At 42.8% G+C, this 27,419-nt stretch overlaps 1 protein-coding gene across 7 annotated transcripts in view; it reads left to right on the top strand.

Annotated features, from left to right (window-relative positions):
• Positions 1 to 27,419, top strand: part of MTMR1 (myotubularin related protein 1) — a 61,048-nt gene that overhangs the window by 11,217 nt on the left and 22,412 nt on the right. For 2 of the 7 annotated variants that reach the window (XM_060407519.1, XM_060407520.1), the window contains exons 3-12: positions 5,788 to 5,811; positions 6,436 to 6,462; positions 8,070 to 8,120; positions 11,759 to 11,834; positions 14,252 to 14,346; positions 14,755 to 14,862; positions 18,270 to 18,371; positions 18,689 to 18,772; positions 19,620 to 19,769; positions 21,207 to 21,395. In XM_060407519.1, coding sequence (XP_060263502.1) covers positions 5,788 to 5,811; positions 6,436 to 6,462; positions 8,070 to 8,120; positions 11,759 to 11,834; positions 14,252 to 14,346; positions 14,755 to 14,862; positions 18,270 to 18,371; positions 18,689 to 18,772; positions 19,620 to 19,769; positions 21,207 to 21,395 — 906 coding nt within the window. The remainder of the gene's footprint in view (positions 1 to 5,787; positions 5,812 to 6,435; positions 6,463 to 8,069; positions 8,121 to 11,758; positions 11,835 to 14,251; positions 14,347 to 14,754; positions 14,863 to 18,269; positions 18,372 to 18,688; positions 18,773 to 19,619; positions 19,770 to 21,206; positions 21,396 to 27,419) is intronic. The other 5 variants (XM_027963143.3, XM_042242019.2, XM_027963146.3 and 2 more) reach the window with 4 other exon arrangements.

Below are 27,419 nucleotides of genomic sequence, written 5' to 3'. Positions count from 1 at the left end.
ACCCAAGGAACAATGGGGTGGTAATGTCCCTGGTTGTTGTTGTTGTTTTTTTTTTTTTTACAACATATGTCTCAGACTTGTTGCCGAAGAAGCCAGTAACCCAGAAATGCCAATGGGTGCAGACAACAAAAGCATAGTCTCTCTCTCCAAAGGACAGGAAGGGGCAGCCGAGTAAAAAGAAAACTTTCAGACACTAACCACTGTGCTCCAGCCAAACACCATAGAAAAAGCTGCAGCCCCACACCCACCAGCAAGGCCAAGTGGGGAGTCTAGATTTCACCCTCACCAGGCTGCAACGAGGCACACCAAGCATGGCAGCTATGGTGTTGGGAGGCCTGGTGGACAGTCAGGGTTTTTAGCACCACCTATCGGCTGGGAAGCCACACCCCCACTGTGGTATCGGTGCTATCAGTCAGATGTGCTCCTGCCACTCCCAGCAGGGCAGGTATCAGTGGAAGCCTAACTGAACCCTGGAACTCTCACCCCCTCCCAGAAATAGCTAGGACATCCCTGGCCTTTGATGTCAGTGGGGGCTGAGAGGGGAAACTGAACTTGTACCCCAACCCACCTGTAATGAGGCACTGCTCCCCACCCTCCTCCTGCTTGAGCAGTGGCAGAGAAACAGCTACAACAAAAGGGTTAGGTAAGACCCACACACTTATAATACTCAAAATGGTCAGGTTTCCATTGAAAATCACTCATAATACCAAGAGCCAGAAAGATCTCAAACTGAATGAAGAGAATCAGTAGATGCCAAAACCACGATGACAGATTTTAGAATTCTGTGAAAAAGATTTTAAAGAAGCCATCATAAAATTGCTTCAGTAAACAATTACAGATATGTTTGATGCAATAAAAATATAGAAAGTGAGAGACAAAAAATAGGAAAGTTTCAGCAAAGAATATGAGATAAGAACCAAATGGAAAATTTAAAACTGAAAAATATAATAATGAAAAAACTCCTCCCCAAAAAACACACACACAAAAAGAAAGAAAAACACTAAACCCTCAGTGGATTGGTTCAACAGCAGAATAGAGAGGGCAGAGAAAAGAATTGAATGAATCTTGAGAGAATTACGCAGAGTAAAATTGCCACTCCCAAAAGGTCATATGCTGTATGATTTCATTTGTATAGTGAAAGTGTGTTAGCAGCTCAGTCATGTCCCACTCCGCGACCCCATGGACTATAGCCCGCCAGGCTCCTTTGTTCATGGAATTCTCCAGGCAAGAATACTGAATTGGGTTTCCATTCCCTTCTCTGGGGGATCTTCCCAGCTCAGGGATCGAACCTGGCTCTCCTGCATTGCAGGTGGATTCTTTACCATCCGAGATTTCAGGGAAGCCCTTCATTTGTGTAACAGTCTTCAAATGACAAAGTTATAGAAACGGAGAACAGATTAGTGGTTGCTGGGGCCTGAGAAGGGGAAGGGCTGGGAGGGAATTGGATGTGGCCATAAAAGAGGAATGTTAGGTGATGAGGAAATTGTTCTACATCTTGGCTGTGTCAGTGTCAGGGCCCTGGTTCTGGTACTGTTCTCTGTAGTTTTATAATATACAACTAAAATTTGGTGACATGGTACATGGAATCTCTCTTAATCTTACAACTGCTTATGAATCAGCGGTTATCTCAAAATTAGAAATTAAATTTTTAAAAGATCAAGATTTTTATAGACTGCTGAATGACTCTATATTGCATGTAGAATAAATTTTGATTAATATTTCCAACAAGTCATGATATATCAGAAGTATTATTTAAATGAAGCATATAGTTATACAAATAAAAATGTTAGAATGTTTTTACTCCACTATTACAGTCTTTTCATGGAAAGAAACTCTTAGAGGCATAGGCTCAAAGATAACATTTATTAAAAAACTGATATTTGACTTAGAATCATATGGTTTATAAAAAAGGTCATAAAATTTGGAGTCAGGGCACTTTGCCTTGAGTCCCACCCTGTACCTGACTAGCTGCTCAACAAGTGACTTTATCTTGCTGAGCCTCAAGTGTTCTCATCTGTAAAGTGGATGTTATAGCGGAGGCTTAATGTATTAAAAAGGGCAGCGTATGTGTGAAATGCATGCAGTGCTCATTTACGGTATGCTATTACTCTATGAAAATGTATATGATATGTAAAAATGAGTACAAGAGGAGTGTATTATAATTGCTGAACACAGGTCCACTTCCAAAAACATGATGTGAGTACCTAATGTGCACAGGGGCTGGGCTACATGGAATTCATAATAGAGGAAAGAGACTCAAAAAAAAATACAGTACAAGTTGAACTGTGGTGAGTGGTTGCAATAGACAAGGAAACAAGGTGTGGTGGGAGGAGCCAGACAGGTAGAACAGGGCATTCTGGGCATGAGCCTTGAGGCCCTTGGCCAGCCAACTCAGAAAGGGAACAGGTTTAGGTAGGGCTGTGTAGAGATGAAGAGCATCATACTGACACCAGTCAGCTTAGGTTGGAATCCTCACCCACTTAGAACACTTGTGACACCAGACTTGTGACACCAGTTTGTTCCCACACTGGCAAATTCTCCCACACCAGATGAGTGTTCTACGATTCAGTTTGGTTTTGATACTCATTGGAGTTAGTGCAGACCCCACAGGTTAAGGGCTCAGTCCACAAAACTTCTCACTTCAGTTTTCCAGTTTCAGGTAGTGGGTTCCCAGGTTACCTGGAACTTCTGCCTGGCTTGGGGCTACAAATTGGGGGCTGCCCACAACTCCCTCTCTGAGTTCGATCATTTGCTAGAACAACTGACAGAACCCAGGTAAACAGGTTTACCAGTTCCTTATAGGATAAATGATGTAAAAAATGATACAGCCTGTGAAGCTGCCTGAGGTCTTGAGGGCCATTAGCGCTGGTTGCAGGATTTGACTTCTGAGCTGTGCTTTAACCATTGTGCTGATTGCCGCCCCCCAACCCCACACCGAGTTTTCTGAACTCTTCCAAGGAAGCTTAAGTGGCTCCTCGGGTTTGGGGACTGGTCAGGACCTCACAGCCATTCATAGACTCCTCTCCTTTTGTACGTGTAGAAACTGAGGCTGGGTGTGGGCACGCAGAGAGAGGCTTCAGCCTCCTGACTTCAAACCACTGCTCTCTGCCTTTGATCAGAATCACATTCACATGTAAGGCCCAGGGATGCTGCTTGTAGTGCTGTTTTTTAGTTGTCAATTGTTACTATCTCTTTATAGACAAAACATTATAAAATTAATTGCAGTTTCAGAGCAAATGTGAAAATAAACATGCTGGAGTGGAGGTTTGGAGGGAGCAAGGAGAAGCGAGGGAAGAGGTCATACTGTTGCTTTCTTCACCCACCCTGGAGAGAGTTAAGAGGGAGTGGAGGTACACTGGATGGCTTTAGTTCCTGTGCATTAATTACAGTGGCACCACACTGAGGTGGTGTAGCAGACTAACTGGGTATAAGTACTTGCTCTACACCTTGAACTTGGCCAGATTACTTAACTGGACCTTGGGTTTCTCATCAGGAAATGGGGCCCATGATAGTTTTTATCTCACAAGGTTGTTCCGAGAATAAAATGTTAGTACATACAAGGTTCCTAGAAGAATGGCTGCCACCGAAAAATCATTTCATGATTTTTTTTAATGATGCAGCTGCTGCAGAAGGACAATAAAGGGACTAGAAATTACAATTTCAATCAGCAGATTGGGAAGAGGGAGGGAGTAGTGTGAGAAAGCATGTTTCCTCATCTAGCTAGGTCACTAGCTACTGTTTGAAACTAACAAGTCAAGAAGTAGTGGTATCATTTATACATTATACAATGAAACTTTCCAAACTGTTCCACAATTTTATAATTTATGCTCAGTTTTTGTCAACATTTAAAAATTCTGGTAATATGATTTTGTTATAGTTGGATAATATACAAATGTATATAGATCTTAAGTTGCATGCCAACTCTCTACCTGAAAAATGTTCTTACCTTCAAGGAAATTTTTATGATTTATATAGCAAAGCAAATTTGGAACTTAATTTACACACACACACACACACACACACACACACGAAACCATTACCTTTTACAAATTTTCACCTTATATAATGATTTTAATAAAAAATTCATATATGTTCTAGGAATGTGCTAGTCACAATGCTCACTTTATCTCGTAAGTCACGATACTCCCTATCCCTATATCTCATTGAAATAAATAATACCTCAATCTCATTGAAATAAATAATACCTCAATCTTTTAGACATTTGTGCCTCATCACTGAACTCTTCTGTTGTTTCTAATTATAAATACTAAAACTTTAATTATTAAGTAATACATCATTTTCATGGTATGCTGTGTATATATGTGTGAAATGTACTGCTGGAATTTAATGCAAGTTTAGTTATGCTTCTGAAATAGATGAATAAATATTAACTAAGTAAAAAAAGAAGTAGTGATGTAACCATATTTATGGTTATGGAGGCATAATTTTAAAAATTCTCATTAAATGTGGTTATCACTGACAAATGAAGTTGGGGAGGGGAGCCTCTCTATTTTGACTTTTTATTACCATGGATGTCCCATTTTGAGTTTTTTCAAAATTAACATAAGCGTGTATACTATGTATTTTGTACTAACTTTTCTGTTGTAATTAACAAATGATAAATGTCACATATTTAAAGTATACAAATTGATGAGTTTTTGATAGGTGCCCCCTTATGGCACTATCACCACAATTAAGATAAACATATTCATCACCACCACCTCCTCAAAAAAAGGGGCAGATTTAAGCTTCTTAGCCTAAATAGTCTATATTTAGGGATTTCTGGGCTTTAATTCCCTTTGAGCTATAGCATCCCTTAGTTCCAACACCTTTTTTCCTTCAAAGCGTATTTTATTTTAATAGCGTTTTTTGAAGTGTGTCCTCATATTCACGTGATCCTCTTATCTATCCTGAGTAAAACCTGTGAAGCTAATAAGACCCTCCAGTGATTTTTTTTTTAAATGATGTTTTCTGTGGAATCTCTGGCATTCTATCGTATGTAATGATGATCGGATTTCGGAGTCAAGAGTGGGGAACAGATGATTCAAGCCTTCCTCAGACTGTCAGCACTGTTCGCTTTTCAAAAGTTCCATTGGCTCTCTGGGCCGTTTCCCGAATGCTCCTGCACGTTTCCATGTGCAGCAGTCGGGGCTGGGCTAAAGTGAGGGAGGCAACTTCTACCTCTGAGGCGGCCACATTGGGGGGTTTAATTCTGGAGTCCCAAGTGCAAATTGGAAATAGAATTCCTATAGAAGCCAGATTAAGATTGTGCTTAACTAGGCTTTGTGATCCCATTAACACCGTGGCTGAGCTGTGCTCCACGCCAGCTGTGAACGCTTTTGTTGTTTCTTGGTTCGGTTTTGTTTTGTTTCTGTGGGCTGGTTTGGGAGAAGAACCACCTTTTTATATCATTGTTTCTATGGGGAAAATGTGTTCAGTATTCCCAACAGACACACAAATGAACTTTTCAAACACAGCCTGTTCACACTGTCTTGTAATAGCCCTTGACAGAAGGGGTTTGTGTTTAAAATAATGTAGTTTGTCTTAGGCTAAGGGCGATAAGTTTCTCCAAATCATAGACTTGCCTACAAATTACAGGACAAATGTGTTAGGATTGATTGGATATTGAATGAAACTTAGAGGGCAAACATGTTAGGATCGACCTGCTGGGTTTTATTTGGAGTATTATGATGTTTCTTAGAGCATGGGCTGGCGAACTTAACAGCATCTTTCACAGGTCAATAGTGATGCGTCCATGATGATGATGTTCTGTGTTTTAACTGACAGGTTTTCAGGAGGCCTGATATAAGGGTAAGGATATTTGGTTTTCAGCACATGGGCCTCCGCCTTGTGTGTCTCTGTGCTTTATCGGACACTTAGTCTATTTAGTATTCTTTGCCTTCTCACTGGTTTTATGAGTCACTCAGATCAATTCGCTCTGCTGTGTCATAGCTTTCAGTGTTCACTAGAAATGCTTTATTTGTTATGATGTTTTCATATGCGAAAAAGCCAATGTGTGTGAGGGCAGGGTGCTAAAATTTGTTTCCAGTGTGCAATACTGACTTTTGTTGTGTTACAGGAATTCTGACCAAGTGGGTATTCATGGCATGGGGTTTATAAGTCTAGGCCTACAGAGTCCTGTTCATTTAACCTTGTTCATCACATAATTCATGCTAGAGTATTTATTAACAAGAAAAACAACAAAGTGGTCAGTTGTCCATCCTGAGTAGGCAATCTAAGATTTCAAGTCTTGATTACAAGATCAAGTAAGATTTCATGTTTGCATGCTGAATCCCAAAAGCAGAAGTGCCAATCTTGAAGATGAATTTAGCAAAATCAGCCCCATTTAGTATTTCTTAAAATACAGACGTAGCTGTTATAGCTAGTGGATTATAGTTTATATTTTCCTCATGATTTTCCTTCCCTTTATTTCAGAATGTTCATAAAGCAAGACAAAGATTGGTAATGTGCATGCATTTAAACCTGAGTATCAGATGTTGAAAATTAACCTTGTTCCATTAAATGAAAACAATGTGGATTTTGACAGAATCATTTAGTGACTTTGGTTTTAAACTTTTAAAAATAAGCAGGTTAAATCAAATTCTTGGATTCTAGTTGGTTTATCTCTGTTTAATTTTGTTTTCACCATGTTTTCTTTTGCTCATGGGAATCATTTTCTTTCATTGATTCACATTGTTAACTATTAGTGTTTGGCTTTACACTTGCATGGACTTTGAAATGCTATGTGGGTTTTTTTTTTTTTGGTTGTTTGGTCATTCATTCTTCTGTTTTTAAAATTTTTATCAAAGAATGATTCCATTTTCTTTGTATTAAAAAAATGGAAATTTCAAAAAACTGGCTGTGTTTAACAATTTGTCCTGCTCTGAAGGGTAGCAGTACCAACTGTGTACTAAATTCAACCTGATGATAAACTATAAAAATATTTTAAGTAACTATTTTATTTTACTGACAAAAATGAAAGATGGGGAAGAGTAAATTTTTTTAAAGCTTTGCTACTTATTCACTGATTGCCTTTTAAAGAAATATAGTCCTTGGGATCAAAGTTTCTTGAAGGAAAAATATATTGATGCTAAATTTTAATATTTTCAGCCTCAGAGACTTGATATAACTTTTTTTTGTTTTTTTTTTTTCCCTAGGAATACATTATTTATTATTTTTTTGTTTTTTACTTTACAATATTGTATTGGTTTTGCCATACATCAGCATGGGAGAATGGCATTGATATAACTTTTAAAAGGGGTTATAATTTTGTCATCTTCAATATTCATGCTCATTATACCACAGGCTAAACTAAAAGTCCAAGTTTTTAGGGTTTAAAAAGCTCATTCTAGAAAGAAATTAAGAATAATAATACATGTAAAGGGATTGGAAAATTTAGATAAATATGTGTGATATTTTAGCTATTTTTTGAAGCACATTGATACTGTAATTAGATTTAATATGATTTTGAGTCATAAATCACAGTATTTAATTAGCAATAAGCAATAAGTAACAGAGCATTTGTATGTATTTGCATATGTATGACCCCAGCATGTGATATGCACATGTGCATGTGTGGAAATGTTGTTAATTCCAGTGGCATTGACCTCTGGGCAACATAATAGTTCCTTTTAAAAACACATGTCTACGAACCGCCTTTGGATTTTGGCTGGATTTTGGTCGCTGCCCGGTCTCTGTGGTCTGATTTATTTTCTATGAGCATGTTATGCATCTGTGATTTTGATTCTTTGCTGTACGCTGCAGTATTGCTTGATTTTAAAAAGACAGTACATTCTGTGTAACCCATGATGTTTGTTGCTTTTCATTTTACACCCCAACACAAACACAGAGTAGATACTCCATTTTAGGCTGAGGATGCTATAGATGGCCTCCACGTTCTTTCCTTAACTCCAAGGGGGAAAATATTGGTATTTGCAAAACCATGAAAGGTGTGTTACATGCTTACTGTCTCTTTAAGAAAGAACTTCTGTCCTTTCACCTGTCTGTTTGCACGTGTTTCTCTTTCCCCCCCTTTGCCTTTTCTTGTCCATGCACCTGGTGCTGTGCAGGAGATTCAGGAAGAACACAATGGCTACCCTTCTGAAGCTGAAGCTGATCAGGTGGCAAGTTGTACATGTTCATCTGTTTGTAGTTACAGACCGTGCATTTAGAAGCCATTTCATACTAGATTTCTAGGCAACCAGCAAATGCTTTTTCCACTACAGTAGCACTCTCCTGTCCAAGTTTGGTAGATTCCATTATGACATTATTTGCAAAAATTGGTTTATCCAACATTTTGTCAACCAGAAATTTGTTCATCTCTGCCTCTCAGTTTTCCCAAGTAGATTTACTGATGGGAATAATGAGCCTCAGTCACAACACGATTCTGTAGCGCCTTCACAAAGACTTAGAGGGGCAGATGCACACACTCAGGGTGCTCCTCAAGGGTGCAGACTTTTCTTTATTCAAATTTGCAAGGTCTGTACCCAGCACAGCACCTGGCATGCTGTAGGTGTTTATGGAATGAGTCCATGTATTTTGCAGAAGGAAAAAAAAAATCATTCATCGAGGTTTCTTCAGTACTTGCTCTTTGCTCAGTGCCTCTGGACTCTGGAGAGATTTAATGCAGCAGAGCTTTCCCCAAAGCTTATGTAGAAACTGAGTATATGAAACCTCTAGAGGAGCTGCTCCAGGGAAGCATGGGAAACTCCCAGTGCTCAGCTGTCCCTTTGCCCAGCCCACCCTCCTTTGGTGACTCTGGAAGTACCTTGCAGAGGCCCGTTTGAAAACCACTGCTTTCGGCAGGCAGCTGTTACAGAAACTATCCACCCAGCAGTCTGGGTTCAAGAGGAGAAAGCAGTGGAGAGCCAGCAAGTTGGTGACCTTCCAGGTCACCAGCAGAGGTCTGGGCTGAGATCATCAGAGAGAATTCCTCAACCGGGCAACACTTGGAGCAGAGGCCCCAAGAGGGCTGGGTGTATTCACGAGACATATTTTATCCATAAGAACATTCCTCTTTAATGATATACATGGGTTGGATAAATCAAGGGTCAAATCATGTCCTGTGCAACTTGGAAGTTGCAGTCAAAGCTTAATATAGCACAAGTGTGCGTCCTATCTCCTAACACTGGCTTTTTAGAGGGAATCTACTGTCCTCGCAAAACAATGAGGCTTTAAGATCCATTCTCCTCTCGAATTCCTATGCTAAAGCTGAATGTCTTTCCTGTACACAGTGAACTTTTTATAGGGAGATCTGAAGCAGTGGGATCAATGATTTGTTTTATTCTGATAGTTGCCTTTTCATCATGTACAAAGCATGTCCCAGATTTAACTATTTTTAGTGAGAGGTTTGTCTATCCCATCAACACGTCTCATGCCTCATATAAATGCACGGATATTTCATGCCAGATTTAATGTCACTGTTAGAAGAGAAACCTTTGATCCCTAGCCTCTATCTTGAGAGTCTTGTACATTCTCAAAATGGTCCAGTCACTGCTGCCTCCCATCAATGGCATCTTATTAGTTAGTCCTGGGTTGAGGACTTGAAAGTGTGTGAAGTGACTTGCTATAAAGTGAATCAGACTTTCCCCCACCTCTTCCAAATTCAGTTGATTAGAACAGCTTGCTTTAGTAAATATATTTTAAAATAACCTATTCCCGTTTATTTTTGAATATCAGTTAACGGTTTTAAGTCTATATGATAATATTTAGCCATTAAAATAAGCTTTAAAAGTATAACATTTGAAGTTATTTAAAACTTGAATATTGATTAAAATAGCTTTCTTCCTTTGTAACTATATTATAAAATCAGTCACTAGGTTAGGCAATAAATTAAAGAAAGAAGACTTTCAAAATAAGGCCTCTGTGAAGATTGGTGATTTTTAGTGTTTCTAAAACTGGACGTTGAAAAGTATAAATATTGGTTTATGCTTTATTGTGTCAAAGCTGTATTTCCAAAACAGGTATGAATATAAATGTATCCACAAACACTTCTCTGTGTCCCCTTTAACAGTTTTCTGCATCCCTAAAAATGTTGATTGAGAAGTGTCTTAAAAACCAATCTGGACTAAAAGTTTAAACTGAGTAAAATTGCTTGGAGGTGATGATGAACACTAATCTGTAGGAGGAGGAACTGTGTCATTTTTGTGCCCTCCCCAAACAAATATCATTTGACCAACATTTAGCGTTGAATTCGCTCTTTGTATTTTGACATTTTCCCTTCTTATTTTATAAAAATGGATGAACCTATTATATAGTGTTTTTAAGTGGACCTTTAAGACCCTTTATAAAATATATTGAAGTATTCTTATAACTGTGAAAAATAATTATTTTGAATTTTCAATAATTTTGACTAGAATTATAAAAGATACAAGTTTTAGTATTTTGCTTCATAAAATTATGTTGAAAACTTAGGACTATCTACTCTGTTTTCTGCCCAACACTAGTGGCCTCCTGATGTTAACAGGTATTTTTTTGGAGAAAGCAGCCCCTGATGGATGAGGTAGGGGAAATGCAGCATACTCTAGCGCCCTCTGGCGGATCCAGCCTGCATTAACATGCTAAAGATTTGTCTCACTAAAAAAAAAAAAAAAAAAAAAAGAACCCAGCTAAACTTGTTTCCTTTAACCCAGCATTTCCCAAACTTTTCCAAATAAATCCTATTTGCATCTCTTGGGAATTTAGTGCTCTATGAAACACAGCTTGGGAATTTCTGGGGTTTTGAACACCTTGCTCTTCTTCATGACACATTATGTCAGAGATCCCCAGAGAAAGTGACCAGTTTTCTTGGCAGTATCGGACAAGGTGGCAGTACCTTGGAATAGGCACAAAGTTCAGGCTGTGGTCCCTAGATCTGTAGTTCAAGAACACCATTTTCTCAGCTCCCCTGAGTTATCTGGTGCTATCCAACCAGGCTTGCCAGAGACTGGCTCTAATGGTTCATAGTGCCAATCTGGACATTTAGAAATGTGGGCATGTATCCTTCCAGCCATCCAAGACATCCTTTTCCTGGTAATATTGTAACAGGAACCCTGAGACCTCTTTAGGAATTTGCTCGGTAAGCGTGGAATCAGCAGTGTGAACTGACTGGGGAGAAAAGCCTGATGAACAACACACCCTGCTCCCCAGGAGTGGATGAAATACTCTTGTCTGCCAGTTGAGGGCACGTTCTCGTGGCCTGTATACACACTGACAAGCATACTCGCCTGTCCTCCCTCCTACACATTGTGTAGCTGCAGGAAGCTGGGTTGGAGTAGGGAAGCTTTCTTATTTCATAAAATAAGGCTTTAAGAGTAGGGCTTTCCTTAGTAAGAGACCCTCTCTGCTTTCTTAAATTAGACTTTGGGGTTTCCCACACACTCTTATAGCTGGGCCATTTCTACAGCTGCTTAAGCATCTGCATCTAATGATTTTATTTGTACTAGTTTCACGCTCAGAAGGTAACCTTTTTTGACCTTATTTCCAAATTCTGGAGGCATCTTGTAATAGCTGTCTGTGTAGTGATTACAGTATCTATCTGTCATGTCAAACCATCTCTGTATTAATGCTTTCTAACTGTGAACTTTAAGTATGTGTAACAATTTGCTCGAATATGCAGCATGGTGTCCTGTGATGCGGAGCTTTAAAATTGTCTTGTAAGGGGAGGGGGGCATACATTTTGCACGCTTCTGTAGCCTCATAGCAAGAGCACAGAGCACTACCATTCTTCCCAGGTTTACAGATGGAAAGGGAGATTTACTCGTGTTTGGTTTCTTGCCAGGCTCTAAGGGATGGAAATAAGCTGGCACAGATGGAAGAAGCGCCACTTTTCCCAGGAGAATCAATCAAGGCCATTGGTAAGTTTAACGAGTACATTTTGCTCATGGAGATCCGTAAAATGACATGGCACATTAGTCGTAAGCACAGGTGATGTATGTGCTGGAGATCAGCCAAATCCTTTTAATTTGGGGACAAATGGATGAGACCTTGTCCTTCTTCCTGTCATCATGACCTTAAGAGATGAGGGACTATAGAGGATCCCTTGAAGCTCCAAGTGAGTCTCGGGTGGCAGTACCAACAGAAGAGGGGCCCAACTTTGCCCCATGAACTGAGGCAAGTGAGACTCTCACGGTGATGTCAGTTCGATGATTTGTTGGAAGCCTTCACTGAAGGAAAAGGTCCTGAGGGATGATCCACATCATACTTTTAATGGCAATTTTGAGAACTTGGCAAAGAAATTTTAGTGGCTTTGAAGAGTCCCGAAAGTACAATTTTAGTGCAGGAAAAGGGCATGTGCGCCCACCCTGGATTATAAGGGCAGAGGCCTGCAGTGGATGGCTAGGCATTTGAGCTGGCGGTCCACTGTGCCAGGCTGGGTGGGAGGGCAGCCAGCTGGGACCACTTCAGCTCACGATTGCCGGGGTTAGGGTTGGCAGCCTGGTGTGCAAGGCTCAGTGTCGCCTTCTTCCCTCCTGGCTCCCTCCCAGAGGCACGTGCCCAGTCCTGGAGCATGGTCGTGTTGTGTTTGAGTAGCTGGGCTCTCCTGCCAGGACCTTCACACACATTCTTCCTCTGTGATAGCCTGCTTTGTGGCTCTGGGCTCTGTCCATCCCAACCTGAGTTTTGAAACGGTTTCTCTCTTGGGCTTCAGGAACTTCATCCACTCCTGGTGCTCCACCGGCCTCTCTGGCCTTTCCTCCTCTGGGAGCATTTCTAGCCCTGCCTCTGTGTTGTTTTGGGAATGATGGGACTAAAATGCAGAGCTAATTCTGTCATGCCTCTCCTTCTACTCCAGACAGACAGACTACACAGATTTAAAGTGAATGTGAAGAGTTTTGACACTTTTATACCCCTGGGAAACCACCATCACAGTCAAGATAATGAATATGCTTATCACCTCCCAGAAGTTTCCTTAGGGCCCTTTATAATCCCTCTCACCCATACCTTCTGCCCCTTTCCCAAGCTCTAGAGGGTTGTTGATATTTTCTCGAGTTTTATAGAAATGGAATCATTGAGTATGTCCTTATGTCTGCTTATCCCATTCTGCTTAATTGTAGTGATATTCACCCATATTATGAGTGCTGTGGTCAGCAGTCATTCCTTTTCATTGCTGGGTCATATTCCATTGTGTGGATACATCACAGCGTGCTGATCCATTCACCTATTGACAGACACTTGGGTTGTTTCTGTTGTTTGGCTATTACAAATAATACTGCCATGAACTTTGATGAACAAGTCATCTCTGGCCTCGTGTCCCATCGTCCTCGTGCACCCTTGGACCCAGCCACACTAACCTCTGGCAACTTGTTAACCTCTCCTCCCTTCCCCTTCTCCAGCCTCCCTGCTGAATTAAGTCATTCCTTTTCTGAGCTCTTATCACATCAAGTCCACATGGTTCTGATAACATTTATCAGGCTCTGTCGTGCTTTTCTGTGTAGTATCCCTCAGGGGTTACCTGATGAGTAGGAAGGAATCTTGTCGTTTATACCTAGAACCCCAACAATAGGAGCCACTCAGTACATAATGAGTTTTATAAAAGTTTAATATAAGTGTTTTGAGAATTTGGCTGAATGACAGCTTTAGTGCTGTTATTTATCCCCTTGGATTCATCAGTGACTGTGTCCATTCTTGAGCTTTCAGTGGAATGGCACTTTTAGTGGAAAAGCACTTTGGGAACATTGGGAAGATGTGGTATCTTTGTGACTGGTGTGATCGTCCCAGCGTTCATAGGAGTCATAGGTGTTAGTGATTTTGATATGAAGGATGTTGATATTGATACAAACATTAAGAAATATGGAAGCTGATGAAGAATTTGAAGCAAAGAAGTCTTTCCCTACTTCCTTGATGTGGTTTTGGTTTTTGCCATCTGTAAAGCAGTTTTTTTGGAGATGTTTCAGGGGACAGTGTTTAGCTTTAGTTAGTTTTCATTAGTAGTGATTTATGAAATGTAGCCCAGGATCTTCAGAGTTTAATTAATATGTTTTTGAATGTGATTAATTTATCACTCAGGGAAAATGTGAACTATTTGGAAAGAAATGACAAAATGTAACTTATTATGAGGCTCTTTACTGAAAACCTCACTAGGTAGCAAATAAGACTTTTGTTTTTAAAATGGAATTTTATTAGAAGACTATCCATCTATGCCTTTATTTAAAGTAATGAAAAAATTTAAATTCCTAGAAAACTAGAATCACGCATTTGTGGAAACTCATGTTAAGATTTATTGAAACACAAGCCAATGGCACTAGATGCTATTTGGGGTTTTTTCTTTCAGTGAAAGATGTCATGTATATCTGCCCATTTGTGGGAGCAGTGACTGGCACCCTGACAGTGACGGACTTTAAGATGTACTTCAAGAATGTAGAGAGAGTGAGTATTTAAAAATGGGTTTTATTTTTTAAAATGCTGCAGAAGAAAGCGTATAATAAAGAAGATAGTAAAAAGTATCCTGAAATCCTACCACTCTGAGAGAAACTGAGAGTCAGTTTTAAAATGTGCCCATTTTAAGATGTGCAAGCAGATTTTATATGTTGAAAAGAAGTATTAAAGTAAAGTAACACTTTAAAGTAACACTTTCACGGGGGTGGGGGGTGGGGTTTAATTATACTCTTGACATCTACATCACTAAGTAGGTGATAAACCAGACCTTGGTGTCTTAGCCAGAACCAAGAGGAAAATCAAAGTAAGAAGCAAACATGTTTTTAGCCAGTGAAGACTTGAATTGGAAAACTCTGTTGACTGACACTGATTGGCATTCATGTTCATCTGTGAACCCAGGACCCACATTTCGTCCTCGATGTCCCCCTGGGAGTGATCAGCAGAGTTGAAAAGATTGGAGCACAAAGCCATGGAGACAACTCTTGTGGCATAGAGATCGTGTGCAAGGTACGGTGCAAACAGAGAGAAACTGAGATGGGGCAGCCAGCTGGAACATCCTTGGACTCTTGGATAGTAAGAATAATTTGGACGTTAGTCACTCAGATGTCTTCGGGACACAAACCTCTTCAACCTTTCATCAGCCAATTCAGACCATTATATAAGCTGTTGAAGTAAACTGCTTCTTTTCTGTTGAAGTGTTCCAATTAACATGGACCTGTAACCTAGGTGGTGACATGATTTGTTACATTTCAGAGAAATCAAGTGGAAAGCAGAGATCAGTATTTTTTTGGCAGTTTGTCATTATAATACTAGTTTTTAGTCAGAGACTTCCTAAAGGGACAGTGGGCATGTGCGTGCTCAGTTGCTCAGTCGTGTCCTACTCTTTGCAACCCCATGGACTGTATCCCGCCAGGTTCCTCTGTCCATGGGATTTTCCGAGGCAAGAATACTGGAATGGGTTGCCAATTCCTCCTCCAGGGGATCTTCCTGACCCAGGGACCAAACCCACATCTCCTGTGTCTCCTTCATTGGAAGGTGGATTCTTTACTACTGAGCTACCCAGGAATCCCTAAAGGGACAACAATATTCATAAATTCTGTGATTAAAAACACAGTTGAGTTTCTTGTTGGAATTTGCACCTGAGCCATGCTTAATTTTGATTTTGTCCCTTTCCTCCAATGGATTAAGTAAAATTTGTGTGACAGCTTTGATGAGGACTAATGAAAGATGAACATGAATTTGAGCCAACTCTGAGCAATGGAGGACAGAGAAGCCTGGCAAGCTGCAGTCCATGGGGTTGCAAAGAGTAGGACACAACTGAGCAACTGAACAACAACAAAGTCATTTAAGAAACACCTTACTTCAATTCCAATGACTTTGCCTTGTGGAATACAGTTCACTAACAACCTCACCTAAAATACCAGGCAAGAGATCCTGTCTGCAGCACCATCCAGGTCCCTTCCCAGTTTGGGGTTTGGATTAGATTCCTGCCAGTCTATCTGCCTCCATCATATCTCTGAGTGAGGCTCTTGCTGGTTGGCCCTAGACTGCAGTTGAACTCACGTTTTCAAATAAGCCTTTACTGTGCCGGGTCGGAAATCTGCTGGCTTCCTAGCATCTCTCGAGCAACATGTGGCTGTCCTCCCCTCGGGTCCATGGTGGCAGTCCTGATTCTCCAGGATTCTCCACAGGCAGAGCAGTGGGAATCCTCTGCAGAACTTAAAGCCAAGGGTGGGGTGGGTGAGTCAATTCTGTAATTGTGGAACAGGTCATTTACCTACTCAGAACTCTTCAGTAGCTGCCCTTGGGCTAGAGGGAAAACACGGAGACCCCATGGTGTGAGCGGGCTTGCTTTCCTTGGCGGCTCCCACTCCAGCCCACCTCCCCTTGTTCTTGCCATCCCATTCCTATAGTTGCTCCCACCTGCCTTGGACCCCGCCAACCCTTGCCACACTCAGACTCCTGGGGCTTCACACATGCTCTGTCTTTGCTGGCAATGCCTTTGCCTCTGAGCTGCTGCTGCTGCTAAGTCGCTTCAGTCATGTCTGACTCTGTGTGATCCCATAGACAGCAGCCCACCAGGCTCCCCCGTCCCTGGGATTCTCCAGGCAAGAACACTGGAGTGGGTTGCCATTTCCTTCTCCAATGCATGAAAGTGAAAAGTGAAAGTGAAGTCGCTCAGTCATGTCCAACTCTTCGCGACCCCATGGACTGCAGCCTACCAGGCTCCTCTGTCCATGGGATTTTCCAGGCAAGAGTACTGGAGTGGGGTGCCATTGCCTTCTCTTTCTGAACTGAGCAATCCTATATAGCAAGTCAGCTCAGTCAGCAACTGAGGAGCATGTGTGTAGCCAGAGTAGCTTGGCGGGAGGGCATAGCAGGAAGTTACATCACTTAGGCAGGTGTCCTGTGGTTGCTTTCCTATGATATTTGTGTGTGTGTGTGTGTGGCCAAGGTGAGTCTTTGTGAAAAGCAGTTTTAAAATGTTCTTCAGTGTAGAATTACCAGGACCATGCTTAAACAGGTGATATACAATTCAAAAAGTACAAAAACTGTGTGTAGCAAAAAGTAAGTTTCTCTCCAGCCACTCTGATCCACTCTGTGCAGGCACCCACTGGCACCAGTTTCCATAGATGGCCTCTGCATACAAGCCTGTGTCTGAAAATGTGAATGGTCGTGTGTTACATTCATTGTTCTGTACCTTTCTTACCACCCTCAACTATTATCTTGGAATTCCTTGCTAGCAGTACCTAATGAGCCACTTCTTGTTTTCATTAGCTCTGTAGTATGCCATCAGTAGTACTGTAGTTCATTGAGCCAGCCCTTATTTATTGATAGGCATTTAGGTTATTTCCATTCTTTCACTGTTATAAATAATACCACAGCAATACCTTCCTCACTTCCCCAATTGCTTTTGCTTTAATTTGTTTGTGGTCATATTTATTTTTGAATTCCATGTAAGATTAAAGAATGAGATTCCTGTTTTAACAAAGAGCGTAGGCTTAGAAAGGTCAGGGTGTAGTGCTCAAGCCAGTCCTGGGAAGACATTGCACCCTTTGAACCACCTTGTCAGCCTTGCTCCTGACAACTTCCACTTGGGCTTCAGGCTGACAGCTTGTGCAGCAGGGGGCTTTCAGATACTTATCTTGAGAAGCAACATTGTAATTTCTGTAAGGAAGTCACTGAGAGCCACTGTCTCTACATGACATAGAATCCTTGCTCCGAGTTCAGAGGAGAAACCTCTGTTGGATTTCTATTTGATGGATGGTGTGAATTCCATAATTGATTCTTTGAGCAGCTTAAGCCAGAACTGATTTTATGGCACACCTTTAGCACAGAAGGGCACACCATTTGATGTACCACTTTTATGTACTAACCTTACTCCTGGTTCCATCTGATGAATTTTCCCCCCTAACACCTCCCCTTTGTTCCATTTTCCTCAATTTATTATCTTGTTGGAGGTGTTTTGTGAATTGCCTTTTGTTAGTTGGAGTAAAATGGAGTCCAGTCACCACTTGGTGTCCACCAGAGACTAGTTACAGGACACCCCCTCGCCAGCAAATACCAACATCTGGAGACATGAATGCCCAAATGTAAAATGGCATCATATTTGTATACAGTCTCTGCACATCCTCCTGTGTACTTTAGATCATCTCTACATCATTTTAAATACCTAGTGCTATGTCAGTGCTATGTAAATAGTTGCTTGACAAGTTGTGTGTTTTGGAACTTTTTTCCCCAATGTTTTTGATCCATGCTTGGGTGAATTTGTGGGTATGGAGCATGCAGATATGGAGGGCCAATTACATTTTGTGAGAAATGAATAAAAATATTTTGTCTCTTCATACCATGAGGTCTACCTCATAGGTACTCAATACATGTTTAATCAATGAGGTTTGCTAATTGTTTAACAGGATATGAGGAACTTGCGACTTGCTTATAAACAGGAAGAACAGAGTAAACTAGGGATATTTGAAAACCTCAACAAACATGCATTTCCTCTTTCCAATGGGCAGGTAAGTACATGGAAATAACCTTCTTTTTGTGCGGGTCTGAATGCCTTCGTGGCAGTCTAAAAATGTCATGGTTAGTTATTCTTTCTTCCAGAGGTTTCCTTTATCTCTTTTCCCTCTGTTGGTAACTAACATTGAGTACTTAAACTGTGTCAGTTCTGTGTAATGATGAAGAAAACTTCAAATTTGTTGTTTTACAAAATGTTATAGATTAAAGTAGGACTCAATACATTCAGCTCATAACTGAATGAAAAGCTTTAGTAGTGTGCATGTGACAGTGCAAAGATGCTGACATGTCTATTTTGTGCTTTTGTATCCAGACACTCTTTGCCTTCAACTATAAAGAAAAATTTCCAGTGAATGGATGGAAAGTTTATGATCCAGTATCTGAATATAAAAGACAGGTAAAGTGTGATGCTTATCAACTGGAAAATAATAGGTTGAGCATCTTTTTCCTAAAATGGTAGAAATGTAGTGGAGAAGAAACCTTTTGCAAAAAGTTGTCCATGGGTGTAACTCACCTAGTCTGCTGGTTCTTCAGCTCTGGATGCCCCTTCTCCTTGCACCGTACCTTCAGCTGTGCCGCTGTTTGTTCTTCCTTTTTTCAGAGGGCAAATGAAGTACCAGGACGAGGGGAAGGGTTACAAAGAAACCAACCAGATGGTTTTTATTAGGTATTCTGATACTAAGTTGATTAGTAAGGATAAAGCAATGGCTTAAATTAGATTATGAGTATAAGACATGGCTATGTCAGTCTGATGGCGTTTCTCTACCTAGAAGTTCTTTAGTGCATTGTTAGTTTGAAGATATTCCAATGAGACGTTATTTTCATGACATTTACTCTTGGTCCACACCTTATATTTGGTACGGTGACTTTATATTCCTTTAGACATTTTAAAGAAGTTTCTGTTTCTCTAAAGGACTTCCGTGGGTATTTTTAAAGAACAACACTATGCTCACTTGTTATAAAAAACATGATAAGAAATACATAGGACTGGAATTCAAGTATATAATTTGCATGTTTTAGTATGTTTGGAAATTATGCTTCATTAGATTTTTTTAAAAAATGAATTAGGTAGGCAATGGCTTATATAAAATAAATTATATTTAATCTTTTAAGCAGTAATGAACAATGAATTACAAATGGGTTTTACTAGAAAATAATTGGATGTGGTTCATGCTTAGTACTTTTTGAAAGTATAAAAGTATGGTCCCCACACACACCACCAACTTTCCTCTGACACCTTGCAGGGCTTGCCAAATGAAAGTTGGAAAATATCCAAAGTAAACAGTAATTATGAGCTCTGTGACACCTACCCTGCCATCATTGTTGTGCCAACTAGTGTAAAAGATGATGATCTTTCAAAAGTAGCAGCATTTCGAGCAAAAGGTAGAATCCCGGTAAGTAATAATAATGTTATTTAGATATGAACATATACTGTATTTGGTCTAATATGGGGAAAAGCAAGTTAGAAGAAATCTCATGAAGAAAATGGAAAGTAGAAAAATAAGTCTATAAACCTGAACATATCTTTGATTCTCAATAACTATCTAATTATATAAGCATTTTGTCTGCTTGCTATGATCCCACCTGCCATGAGTTCATGTTACTAAGTACCAGGGTAACTTCAGTCATGCTTTCAAAACATGGTATAGATAGCAGAGGGCTAAGCTTGCTAGTGTGCTGACAGTTTGTGTCACTGGTGTCACTGAATCATCCTGGAGAAAATACATTCTTTCTTAGATACTGAGGGGAAGGCTATACCTGTACTGGGAGGGCCACCATTGCAGAAAGAAATAGTAGCCAACAGGGGATGAAGTATTTTAAACGATTTGTTGGTATACAAAAAACCCTGCACATGTTTAGTGGATCCAGTTTGGTGAGTTTGGATATATGTGTACACTGGGGATACATATTAGAGAGGGAACCACAGTTAGGGAGGGAGTGCATGTCTTGAGCCCTGCATGTGCCATCTGGTTGACCCCAAGTGTCTTGGACACTGGGGGAAAATGGTAGGTTTGGGGATATAGCTTTAGATTTTACAAGAGACTGTTTACTTTGTCCTCATCTGGCCATGTACGCCATTGTTGACATCCAAGTGTTAATTGCCCAATCGTGTCTGACTCTTTGTGACCCCATGGACTATACCCCACCAGGCTCCTCTGTCCATTGGATTCTCCAGGCAAGAATACTGGAGTGGGTTGCCATGCCCTTCTCCAGGGGATCTTCCCAACTCAGGGATCAAAGCCAGGTCTCTTGCATTGCAGGCGGATTGTTTACCATCTGAGTCACAGTTGAGATTCAAAGGTGTTTTTAAATGAGAAGACAAAATCAGTTGATCAAATAGAAATGGGCTTGGTGTTAGTCATGGTTTGATTTAGTTTCTGTTTTTCTTAGAATCCTAGAATTTTAAAGGCAAAGGAGATTTTTTAGAGCTCACTTAGTCAGACTCCTTTCAGCCTGATCCAAACATTGAGTCTTATGGCTACTTTCACACTGTCTTCAGGCTGAACCGTCCCTTTTGACAAAAATACAAAAAAAAAAAGCAGGTGTGCTTAAGAACTTGGTGGCTCAGTGCTGAAGAATCTGCCTGCCAATGCAGGAGACCCAGGAGACCTGGGTTTGATCCCTAGGTTGGGAAGATCCCCTAGAGAAGAAAATGGCAACTCACTCTAATATTCTTGCCTGGAGAACTGCATGGACAGAGGAGCCTGGAGGGCTAAGTTCATGGGGTTGCAAAGAGTCAGACATGACTGAGAAACTGAGCATACACACAGGTACATTAGAGCACATATTGGTTTAGGACCGTACTAATACTTGTTGCTTTCAAACACTAGGTGTTGTCATGGATTCATCCAGAAAGCCAGGCAACAATTACCCGTTGCAGCCAGCCGCTTGTGGGTCCCAATGATAAGCGCTGCAAGGAAGATGAGAAGTACTTGCAAACAATAATGGATGCTAATGCACAGGCTCACAAACTCATCATCTTTGATGCCCGGCAAAACAGCGTCGCCGACACAAACAAGGTACTGCAGAAGCTCTTCCTGTCAACTGTTTGTAAAGCATCATGCCATTCAGATAGCCCCATGAAGGTGGACTCCTGTGGAGCAGTCCACAGCGGGCCTCCTAGATCTCCAGCCCTCATGAGCCTGGTCTTCTCATTGCCCCTCCACAATCCTGTCTGCTGACCCAGAAAGTGAAGACCAAGAAAGAGAATGATCACCCAGAGAATCTAGTAAGCATTTTAGTGAAAGGATTGTGAGGCCCATGGAAGTCCCTTTAGCCTTTGACTACTTGACCAATTCATATCTGGCCTGAAGCTCTGTACCAACGGAGTCAGCTGTATGAAACAAGGCACCCAGCTCTATGCAATCCCACCAGCTGACAGGGCGGGGCTGTGCGGCCCAGCCTCCAATGCCCTCTTTCCAATGGAAAGGCTCTGAGTGGAGTCCTTTCTATTTTCCCCATATGACTTGCTGACAGTGCAGTCCTGCTGGCAGGCCTGTGGCAGTCAGAGTCCTGGCCCTTCCATGAGGAATTTCAGGTATCGGGATGGTGGGGACAGCCCTTACCATCTCATGTTGTCGTTCAGCTACTCAGTCATGTCCGATTCTTTGCGACCCCATGGACTGCAGCATGCCAGACTTCCCTGTGCTTCAGCATCTCCCAGAGCTTGCTCAAACTCATGTCCACTGAGATGGTGTTGCCATCCAACCGTCTCATCCTCCTTTTTCCCCTTCTCCTCTTGCCCTCAATCTTTCCCAGCATTAACTCATGCCTACCTGTAAAATGATACTCGGGTAACAAACATGTGATGAGCACATACTAGGGAGCAAGTGCTGGGGAGACTCCAAGGTAGATGAGGCGAGGTGCTCCTAGTAGGCAGAGTTCACCGTTCTGGTGGAGCTTGTGCCACTGGGCCAGGCTTCACAGAGGAGGTGGCATCTGAGGTGGTTTTGGATGATCTGTGGAAAGATACATCTGACATATGCCTGAGCATGTCATTTATGAAAAGGGCAAGAAGGGGAGTGCCTGAGGGCTCCCCTGCTGTGCCTCACCTCAGCAGTGCTTGGAGGTATTTGTTTCTCTTGGCAGCTTGTGCCCCTGCTTTCTTCAGTGATTATTCCATTGTTGCCCACGTCCTCCAAAAAGCCAACCTCCTACTTCCCCGTCTCACTGTCGGACGGAGCCCTTCCCAAGACTTCAAAGAGCAAACAAGCCATCAGGTGTGCCCTTAACGTGTGCCGCTATGGGCCATACACACAAACTGCCCAGCAGCCCCCACCATGGGCCTTAGGGTGGGGGATGTCCAGCTCACACTGAGGGAGCATAGTGGTCAGATGGTTGTTTGTACGTGACTGTGAGCAGGCACTGCATCTCTTTAGACTGCAGTCACCTCCTCTGAACTGGGAGTAACAGCATATCTCCTCCCTAGACTGCATGTGAAGGTTGTATGGGTGCCTGTCCCTGAGAACTCATTCAGGTTAACTTCACTACTGAACTTTCAGGTCGTTTTCACTACTGACCCAGAGTGGATGGCTCCATGCTCTTGGCTCCCATGACATCTCTTGCCCCAGGACCTCTCTCTCTGCAGCCTGGCCAGCTCAGCCTCCTTCCCTGCTTCCTCTCCCTCTTCCCAATTGGCAGATGGCAGCATGCCTCGAACCCAGTCTGGGTCCTCTTTTCTCCTTTGCCCAATCTCCCTGTGCCATCTCTTCCATCGCCCTGACTCTCGGCACTGTCTCTGTGTTGAGTTTGCCCTCCCAAGTTTCTCTCCCGTCCTGATCCCTACGGAGGTCCAAATGGGATTTACATCCCATCATCTGGTTGGTATCCCCTCTTGGTTGTCTCCCAGGCAACAAAAGCTAAGCATATCCAGACCAGCCTAAGAGGCAGGGTAGTGACAACCCTTGGCTTTGCGTTCAGTTACACCTGGAGTTTCCTCCCAGCTCTGCCCCTTGGTGCTTGGTAGAACCCTGAGCAAGTTACCTAACCGCTCCAGAAGCCTCTTCTATAACGGGGGGTGGGGTGGGTGGGGGTGATGGTGTCTCATGTAGAGGGCTGCATCAGGATGGAAATGGGGTGAGAGGAATGAACAGTGGTATCAGCTACTGAGGCGGGGAAGCTGGGAGAGGACTAGGACAAGGAGGAAGATGGACAGCACCTGAGTTCCCTGAGGTGCTGAACCAAGGACCGCAAACTTGGTGGCTTAAAACAGCGCACCTTTATCCTCATACCCTTCTGGGATCTGGCTGTAGTGCCCTCCTGAAGCTTTCTGGGGAGATCCGTTCCCTGCCTCTTTGGGCTTCTGGCAGCTCCTCTGTGCATGCGGCCATAGCACTCCAGTGCCTGCCCCTGTCTTCACAGAGCCTCCCCCTCCCTGTGTCTCTGTGTCTTCTCTTCTCTCTTCCAAGGATGCTTGGAATGGCAGTTAGGGCCCACCCAAGATAACCCAGGATTCTCTCTTCACCTCAAGAACCTCAATCATACCTATAAAAAGGGGGCACATTTACAGTTGCCGGGGATTTGGTGTATATATCTTTGTGGGGTAGGGGGAGGCATTTTTCAGCCTCCTATAAAAAGTCATGCTTAATCAGTCAGCTCCCCTGGCTCCCCACAGCTGGTGAATCCAGTGACCCCTGTCGGTCTTTCTGAGAGTGCTTCCTGTCACTACTGTAGTACTGTCCCCAGGAAATTGTACAAAACATGATAAAAGCTACCTTCACGGAGGCAATCTCTAAACATCCAACGGAGCTAGGGCAGTCCATTATGTTTTATCCCACACAGAGGGGATAGGAGCTGGACACCAAATTGCACGTCTAGAATGATTTCAACTCTAGTGGTGTATGTGTTTAGGAACCAGACAAGGATATTTATCTGTCCAAGGCCCCATTAGCTTGTCTATATATATCATGTCTGCAAGTAGAGATAGTTTTTCTTCTTACTTTCCAATCTCGATGTGTTTTATTTCTTCTTCTTGCCTAATTGCCTGGCAAGAACCTCAAGTACCATGTTTTGCTTTTTAGTTTTATTTTTTGGAATATCCAGTTGGCTTTATTAGGTGATTCATGAATCTGGCAGAATCCCATCTAGCAGCCAGAAGGGTACTTACTCTCTAGGACCCTGTTAAATAGAAGTGGTGAAAGCAGGAATCCTTATCATGTTCCTAATCTTAAAGGGAAAGTTTTCAGTCTTTCACACTGGGTATATTAGCTGTGGTTTTTCATACATGCCCTGTTCAGGTTAAGGAAATTCCCCTCAATGCTTAGGTTTTTGTTGAATGGTTTTATCATGAAAAACCATAAAAGGATATTGGATTTTCAGAAGCCTTTTCTGTATCAATAGATCTGATCATGTACTTTCCCCCTTCATTCTATGTCATGTGGTATATTATCGATACATTGGCTGATTTTTGTATGTAGACTGATGTAGTGGTATGAATAGCATGTCCCCCAAATTCATGATCCTCTGGGACCTCAGAATGGGACCTTATTTTGAAATTGTGTCTTTGCAGATACAATTAGTTAATATGGGGTCAGACTGGATTAGGGTAAGCCTAAAACCCAATGATGTGTGTCCTGCTAAGAAGGTCGTGTAGAGACAGTGACCCAGACCATGTGACAGTGAAGGCAGAGATTGGAGCCATGCAGCTACATGTCAAGTGGCCCCCAGAGTTGCCACAGACCCTGGAAGCCAGAGCCTCTGGAAGGAACTAACCCTGCCAATAACTCAATCTTGGACTTCTAGCCTCCAGAGCTGTGAGGGGATCAATGTGTCACTCTAGGGCACCTGCTTTGTGGTGCTTTGTTACTGCCACCTAGTACTGTACTCATATAAGCCCTCACATTTCTAGGATAGATCCCACTTGGTCATGATGAATAATTTTCTTACTATGCTGCTGGATTCAGTTTGCTGGTACTCTGTAGAGGCTCCCTTCCACCCCTTCTCCATATCATGGCCAGAGGGATTTTCCAAAGGTCCAGCTCTGGGCACCCCTAGTGCCTTGAGGCAATGACAACCAGTTTCTGCACAGGGCCTCTGAAGCCTTCCAAGCTGAAGGCCCTTTCCTTCCAGCCTTGCCACACCTTTGAGGCCCACATCCCAGTTGTGGCGGCACCTTTCAGTTCCTTCAGCATATCCCAGTGCCATCTCCCAGTCTCCACATGTGCACCTAACCACTGCCCCGTCCGTCTGGTCACAGTGGGAACGTCACTTCCCCAGGGTGGTCTCCCATGCCAGGGTGCTTTGCTCTTTCCTTTCTGTAGTCCTCAGCACACTGCCAATTCCTCACCCAGTATGTGTCTTGCCCCCCAGCAGCAGGGACTGGAGGGTACTGAGCACACCTGGATCCCCAGAACTGGGCTGCCACACAGTAGCCGCTCCCCAACTGGAACAAAGAGCTGTTGGTGGGTGGGCAGGCTCGTCTTTCCATGGGGGACCTGATGGTGAGTGGCACTGGATGTTAATTCAGAAGTCCTGACTTCATTACAGAGGCCAGCTTTAAGTTAGCTTTCTTCTTGGGAAAGTGAAAGGGAAGGGAAGGAATTTCTTTTTAAGCTGTTACAAGTTGAGGAGTCTGTGTGGGGAGGATACAGCTCTGGAACTCAGAAAAAGGTCAGATTGGAGGTTGAGACCGGGGCCCGGTAGCATGTCAGGTGGAGATTGCAGCCTTGGATAGGAGGGGATGAAGTTACTGAAGGAGTGTAGGTCACAGGTGCAGGGCCCTGGCACAAGAGCCCCTGAAATGCTGTCTGGGGCAGGTAATAGAGGAACCCAGTGAAGGGAAGGGAGAGGTCCCAGATGCCAACAGATGAGTGTCGGGGGAGATTAGAGGAAGGGGTGTCTTAGTCAGCTTGGGCAGTTATAACTAAATATCATAGGCTGGGTAGCTATAAACAGTACCACTTATTTCTCAAAGCTCTGGAAGCTGGAAATCTAAGGTCAGGGTGCCAGCAGTTAGTGTGCACTGAGAGCCCACGCCCTGGCTTGCAGAGAGCCATGTTCTTGCTGTGTCCTCACCCCACCAGAGCAGAAAGGGGTGGACTCTGTCCTGTCTCTTCCTAGAAGGGTGCTGTCCCGATCGTCAGGGCTCCACCTTCCTCATCTTCTAATACAGTCCCACTGGGGATTCAGTGTGACATGGAGATTTTGGGAGGGACATAAACACTCAGTCTGCAGCAGTGGGGAGCTGTGTGGCCTTTGGTGTCTGAGTATGTGGAAATCCTGTCCTGCTAGCCTCTTTGGGAATTGGCCACCCTCTGTGAAACTTTTGATATTTTCACGTGAGAATCCTCCCCACTGCCTAGGGTCTGCATCTGGTGGTTGAAGAGCCTTCATTAGGCACTGAACAGCTGGCCTGTAATCATGAAACCTGAGCCATTCTTCAGCCACCTCCTTCCCAAGGGCTGTGACTCTTGTTTTTCCCTGAGGGTTGAGGATGGCCCTGCTGCCACTGCTGTGAGCTGACTCTTGGGGACTTGGAGGCCAGTGGGGACCAGTGTCCCAACATAGCTGGCTTCTCTCTGGAACCCTGCTTTGCCCCCATAGAGGGAGGGCTGGCCAGCAGGATCACATCTTCCAGAAGTTTGAGCCTCTCCACTCCATTCCTGCTGGGGTATACGTGGGGCCCTGTCTCACTGTATCAGCCTGCCAATTGTCTCACTGTTCATATTGTTTGCTGAACCCAGGGTAGGCAAGGTGTGAGTAGGGGAGCTGGAAGAAAAGTCAAGGAGCTGTAGGAACTGCAGACATTTATTCTCTCATGGCGGGTGGGGTGGCCATAGCACCAGACATGCTGTATTCTCTCGTGGTTGACCCAGCAGGTGCAGCCATAACAGACCTACAAGGAATTTTCAGGTGGAGCTTATATATATTTACAGAGCAAGGGTGGCCCATGGCCAAACGGGTACATCATGACACGCATGCACAGTGCTGTAAGTTATCTCAGCTGTTACATAACCATGTATTTACAAAACGTGGGGTGAGAGCAAGAGGCTATGGGGTGAGATTGCCTGACCACCGACATCTTGGCTAACTTGCTCTTTACCTAC

Source organism: Ovis aries, chromosome X (assembly GCF_016772045.2).
Source record: "Ovis aries strain OAR_USU_Benz2616 breed Rambouillet chromosome X, ARS-UI_Ramb_v3.0, whole genome shotgun sequence".
NCBI classification, from domain to species: domain Eukaryota; kingdom Metazoa; phylum Chordata; class Mammalia; order Artiodactyla; family Bovidae; genus Ovis; species Ovis aries.
Note: the sequence above shows the minus strand (reverse complement) of the source record. Positions and strands in the feature narration are given on the sequence as shown.